The sequence below is a fragment of the Salvia hispanica genome, chromosome 3 (genome assembly GCF_029641045.1).
Source record: "Salvia hispanica isolate PSC_SH4W2 chromosome 3, Shi_PSC_v1, whole genome shotgun sequence".
NCBI classification, from domain to species: domain Eukaryota; kingdom Viridiplantae; phylum Streptophyta; class Magnoliopsida; order Lamiales; family Lamiaceae; genus Salvia; species Salvia hispanica.
This window is the reverse complement of record NC_142694.1, coordinates 59,769,138-59,775,061: the sequence shown is the minus strand read 5'-3', so window position 1 is coordinate 59,775,061 and position 5,924 is coordinate 59,769,138. Positions and strand designations below refer to the sequence as shown.

The window sequence follows — 5,924 nt, the reverse complement described above, 5'->3', positions numbered from 1 at the left end:
TAAAAAAGTAAGAGAGAGGAAAAAGTAGAGAGAATAAAGTATAAAGTGATTAAAGTAGAGAGAATAAAGTAAGAGGGAGTAAATTAAAAAAGAGAAAAAGGTTACCATATATAAAAATGACTCAACTATAAAAGAAACTTTTCGAAATGGAAAAATGATTCAACTATGAAGAAACGGAGGGAGTACCAAACAAAGGTATAAAATAAAGGTAGGAACATCTACCACAAAAGTCGATATCATTCTCTCAACTAATTTAGATTGCCTAAGACCATTCCTGCAAAGTAGGAGATCCGCACCGGCCTAAGAGTAGTGAAGAATTTGTGTGAAAAAGTTGTTGGTAATTTATTGATCAAGTAGTAGTAGTTGCGTAGTTCATTGTATCTACGGATAACGCCAAGCTAGTTAATAGTTATGGCCCTTGAACTACCACTATAAATGCCCACCTTCCCCAATACATATCTCATTTCCTACTTGATATTTTATTAACTTGTTACAAACCAATCATACCAAAAACGTAAAATGGCGAAGACCCCAGAAACAGAGCACCCTGTGAAGGCCTTCGGATACGCTGCCACTGACACTTCTGGAAGCTTCTCTCCCTTCAAGTTCTCCAGGAGGTATGTTTTCTATCTGGGATTGTCAAAGGTTACAACTTTTTGTTGATTTTTCAAAAAATATGTAGTTTGGCATGTTTGTGAGGCTTGGATTGGATGTGTGGTGCAGGGCTACTGGTGAGAAAGATGTGCAGCTCAAGGTTTTGTACTGTGGTGTTTGCCACTCAGATCTGCACATGGCCAAGAATGAGTGGGGCGTTACTCAGTACCCCGTTGTTCCCGGGTAAGACCATCTCCAGTGATACATTAAAACCTCCTAAAATAGGATACGTGTAATTAGCTCTAATGCTACTAAAAAACCAATCTCATTTTATGGTTTTTGAGTAAAAAATACCTATCACTTTTTCGAAGTTTCTGAGTAAAAAAAGGCATAATATTGATAATAATTTTTTAAGTTTGAGTTTAGTTTAAATAATTGAAGTAAAATTATATTTGACGGGAGATTTACACTAAAATAAGTATTAGTTTAGCGAAAATGGTTGGAGATGTCATGAGAGATAGATTGATAGAGTTAGAGACGAATACTTATTTTGCAAATCACTAATAATGGCATCTTTCAATTGAAAATCATCTATTGCTTGAATCTCATCTTATGGAACAATTGTACTCCCTCGGTCCATGTGTAGTAGGGGTATTTCTTATTTTAGAAAAAATTTGTTAAGTAAGTTAAGTAAATGGATAATAAAGTAGAAAGGAAAAAGATAGAATAAAGTAAGAAAGAGTAATGTAAGGTAGAAGAAAGTTGATTTTTGCTAAATAGGAAATGACTCGACTGCAGTGTGGCAATAGTTGTTAATTTCAGATTTTATGAATGAACACTAAAAGCAAAACAATTAACCTTGTGTAGGCATGAGATTGTGGGAGTTGTGACTGAAGTTGGTAGCACGGTCGAGAAGGTGAAGGTTGGTGACAAAGTTGGTGTCGGGGTCTTGGTTGGCTCGTGTCGCCAGTGTGATCAGTGCACCAATGATCTTGAAAACTACTGCCCTAAACAGATACAAACTTATGGTTTCCCTTATCTGGATGGCACCATTAACCGGGGAGGCTACTCCAATATCATGGTTGCGGACGAGCACTTCATCATCCGTTGGCCTGACAACTTCCCCCTAGATGCCGGTGCCCCTCTCCTGTGTGCTGGCATCACAACATACAGCCCACTGAGGTACTTTGGACTAGACAAGCCCGGGCAAAGAATTGGTGTGAATGGCCTCGGTGGGCTAGGGCACGTTGCTGTCAAATTCGCTAAGGCTTTTGGGTCGAAGGTTACAGTTATCAGCACGTCTCTTAGCAAGAAGAAGGAAGCTATTGAACGCCTTGGTGTGGATGAGTTTTTGGTTAGTCGTGACCCGGAGCAGATGCAGGTGAAGATAATGGATTTCATGTCTCTATTCGTCCAAAAAAAATCTTTAACTTGTTGAAAGTAAACCCTTTTTGTATGTCTGTTTTCTGCTTGGTAGGCTGCTGTAGGCACACTAGATGGCATCATTGACACCGTCTCCGCGTCCCATCCAGTTGTGCCATTGCTGAGCCTGCTGAAGCCAAGCGGGAAGCTAATCGTGGTTGGTGCACCAGAGGCTCCCCTGCAGCTGCCTGTTTTCACCTTGATCCAAGGCTAGTGGCATTATGCGTTGCGCAATCTTAGTTGTTTCTGTTTCAATCCGAGCCACGCCTTTTGTAAAATTTGAGTTAACATTTTCGTGGGATGGCAGGTAGGAAGACGATAGCTGGGAGCGGGATAGGAGGGATGAAGGAGACACAGGAAATGATTGATTTCGCTGCCAAGAACAACATACTAGCGGATGTGGAGGTAATACCGATAGACTACATAAACACGGCTATGGATCGGCTGTTGAAATCCGATGTGAAGTACAGGTTCGTGATTGATGTTGAGAACTCGTTGAAACCCGAGTAAGAAGTAGCCCAGAAAATGGCTTGATCTTGTTCCATCTTTTAGTATGAATAATAATGTAGACTGGCATTTTGGGCCATGTTACTGATGGTGAATTTGAGGTTGTGATCAATCTGTTTTATGTCAGATTTAATGTTTTGGTGATACATTTTGAACTCCTTTGTTATATGCTATGTTGTACTTTGGTATGCAGCTTTGAGTTTAGCACACTTCCATTTTAGTTTTTTTTTTTTTTTTCCTAAAAAAATGGAGCATATTCTTCGTTGATAATATTCAAACCATTTTTTCCTTTTTTATATCTTTTATATTTTATTAATTTTGTATTTAAATTTATATTGTTCCCATATTATCTATTTTTAAGAGATGGAAGGGGTATAGTAGTACTCCCTCTATCCCATAAGAATATGGGCAGATGATATGACACGAGAATTAAGATAAATTCGTAAAATAAGAGAGATGAGGAGAAAAGCTGTAAAAGTAGTGTTAGCTGATAGTTAGACTCATATTATTATTACTGTTTTGACAGTAGTATAAGCCGTAAATAACTTAATATATATGAGTGATATATTGGGATAACTTTCCATGAATGGAATGACCATAATTTTATGCGACGGATTAAAATAAAAACTGCACATATTTCATGGGACGGATGGAGTATATATTATTCAAAAAACAATATTGACGATAAAATTTGTGGAATTGTAGAAAACTAAACAAATTTGCTCCATTTGTTTCATGTTTCTTGTATTTTTTAATTTTAACTCGTCCCAAACGACTTACACTATTTATATTTTAAGTAAGAATTATGATATTTTTGTTAATACTATAGTACATATTAGAGTTAATTAAATGATTTCCTATTAATTAAAATATTAATTTGATAACACTATAAATTCAATCTCAAATTTATTATATCTAAAATAAAAAATTGTGAAATTTATTATATCTAAAATAAAAAATTGCAAATAATATGTGACGGAGGGTGTATTAAAATTCAAACCAAATGTTTCAACCTTTTAAAAATACTACACTCTACTCCTGATCGCTATATGAGACAAGTGGTGGTCAATCGGCTGTTTAAAAATAAAATATTATAGAAAAAGACAACCGCTATAAAATATAGCAAAAAAAAAAATCTAACGTTAATTGTTTGGCACCTAACTTTGGCGACCAGAAATTTAATACACCACCTATATATGATTATGCTTATGGGTATGGACCATTATTGATATTTATGGCATCAATATTGATCACCCTGAACGGTTTGGCCCACAAAGACCTTGCCCTTTAAATGGTGATTGGTGATGGACGAAAATGGCTTTTCTAGCAGAAATTTGGGTTCATTTATTTACTATTGCTAATTTTTTTTCAACTACAATAAATATGCTCTATTTTACGCAGCTACATGCCTATAATCTTTTGTTGTTTTGTTCAAGTTTGGACTTGATTATTTAAATTCGCAAAAGAATAATTATACGATTAATGGTGTATATTATGTACAAGTTTGGGCCATTTAATGATTCTTTTAACGCCCACCTTGGAAGACTAAATGTAACCCTATAAAGCATTTGGTGTCACTTGATAACACAATGAAATATTAATACCATAGGCAAATGAGAGAGATCACAATGAAATAAATTAAAAGATCCCAATCCAAAGTTTGGACTATTTATTCGGATGCTATATTTGTATACAATCATATAGCTCAATAATGCTTTTGTTGTTTTGGAAAGAGTTAAAAGGAGAGGGTGATGAAGTAAATTAAAAGATCCCAATCCAAAGTTTGGACCATTTATTCGGATGCTATATTTGTATACAATCAGATAGCTCAATAATGCTTTTGTTGTTTTGGAATGAGTTAAAAAGAGAGGGTGATGAAGTGATTAAATAGGGAAACAAGATTATAATTTCAACTTTTTTAATTTATACTATGTGACATCTTTGAAGTTCGTATAAATAATGAATATTCTGGATGATTATATAATGTTAAGCGCCGGTAATTATAATTTTTAAAAGATGTACTGTGACATATTTCCTCCGTCCTACATTACGTCCTACATTACTTGAGATATTTCTTTTCTACACAAGATTTAAGAAAGTTATGTTTATTGAGTTAAATAAAATATAAAAATAAAGTAGAGTTTGAAGTGAAGTACCACAAACCAAAAACTGACCAAGGAGAATCATGAAGACGGCGATAAGAGCAAAAGTGGTAAAAAAGAGCAGATTTCAAAAATCCCTCTTTAAGGGATCAGAGAGAGGATGCCTTAGGGATTAAAGCCTCAGGCCTCCCTATATAAAGGGATGGAGATTGAAGAATGAGGCAACTCTCCTTCTTAGCTCAAGTCTCCCAAGGTCATATTCACTACAAATCTTAGTTTTAAATTCTGTGCACTTGGAGGGGAGTTCCATTCCGACAGCTGGTGGTGTTTTAGCTCGTGATACTTGTCCCACCGCCCTACGTGGGCGAAGAAACAATCTATTATTTTCTGTTTGTATTGTTTCCATTGTTGTTTTTAAGTATTCTCTAGTGTTGAACTCTTTAGCTCGTGAATCTCGTTGTTATTTTGTGTTAAATCTAGATTTTGACTTTGGTTTTTGTGAATTTGGTGTTATAACTGATGTTATGGATGTTTCCGCAGGTGTACCGTTGGATTTCGTTCTATTGAGATTTATTGTGTTTTGATTGGATACGTTTAGCAATTGTTAGTTGTAGGGTGTTGGAATTCGGTTGAATTCGAGTTTGATTTCATGGATCTGAGTTTGACGAAATTGGATTTCGGTGAATCCACGTTAGGTGGAGTTTAAGTTGGTAGATCTCAACTGTGTTGTTTCGAATCTGCATGATTATGGCTTACTATTGTTCGTTTATCAATTCCACTTGGTCAGGTAGACTAGATTTGGTAGTTCTAGCTTGAATTTCGTGTTTATGTCTTGTTCCGAAGCATGCTTTATTTCAATGGTGTTTGTTGTTCTGCTTTACTCTATTTTTCGTTGATTACATGAAGAAGATGAAGCAGTGGTGGTTAGGATCCAAATCTGCAGTTTGCTTTTTGCTTGACGCCTTTTTACAACTTTTCTGCCAGCTTAATTAGTTAGGGAAATTGGTCCCCACTTTACTTTTATGTTTTGTTTGGCTATTTGGGAAAAGTTTCGGCATGATCTCGCTTTATACAGGTGTTTCCATTTGATTTAGTTTAGATTCAAGTGTTTGCTTCATATCAAAGGTTCATGCATGTTTTCGTACTCCTCCAGTCTCCTAGGTCCGTTAGATAGAATAATCTTTTAATTCCGCCAAGTTCAGTAGATTTGAACTTAACCTACTTGGTTTGCAAGGCAGTAGCCAACACTTTCCAAAACCTCTGAGTGGTCAAAAGATCTAGCTGCTTTGACATTCTGTC

At 35.7% G+C, this 5,924-nt stretch overlaps 1 protein-coding gene across 1 annotated transcript; it reads left to right on the top strand.

The window, feature by feature from the left end:
- Nucleotides 1-373: 373 nt before the first annotated feature.
- LOC148931176 (geraniol dehydrogenase 1) lies at nt 374-2,715 on the top strand. Its single transcript, XM_089067776.1, has 5 exons — nt 374-617; nt 724-837; nt 1,462-1,975; nt 2,072-2,225; nt 2,324-2,715. The coding sequence occupies exons 1-5, from the start codon at nt 520-522 to the stop codon at nt 2,524-2,526; spliced, it is 1,083 nt and encodes a 360-aa protein (XP_088923902.1). The 5' UTR covers nt 374-519; the 3' UTR covers nt 2,527-2,715.
- Nucleotides 2,716-5,924: the final 3,209 nt, after the last annotated feature.

Coding starts and splice junctions, on each gene's coding strand:
- LOC148931176 (XM_089067776.1), top strand. CDS start 520: ATGGCGAAGACCCCAGAAACAGAGCACCCTGTGAAGGCCTTCGGATAC. Junction 838..1,461: donor CAGTACCCCGTTGTTCCCGG/GTAAGACCATCT, acceptor AACCTTGTGTAG/GCATGAGATTGTGGGAGTTG. Junction 2,226..2,323: donor TGTTTTCACCTTGATCCAAG/GCTAGTGGCATT, acceptor GTGGGATGGCAG/GTAGGAAGACGATAGCTGGG.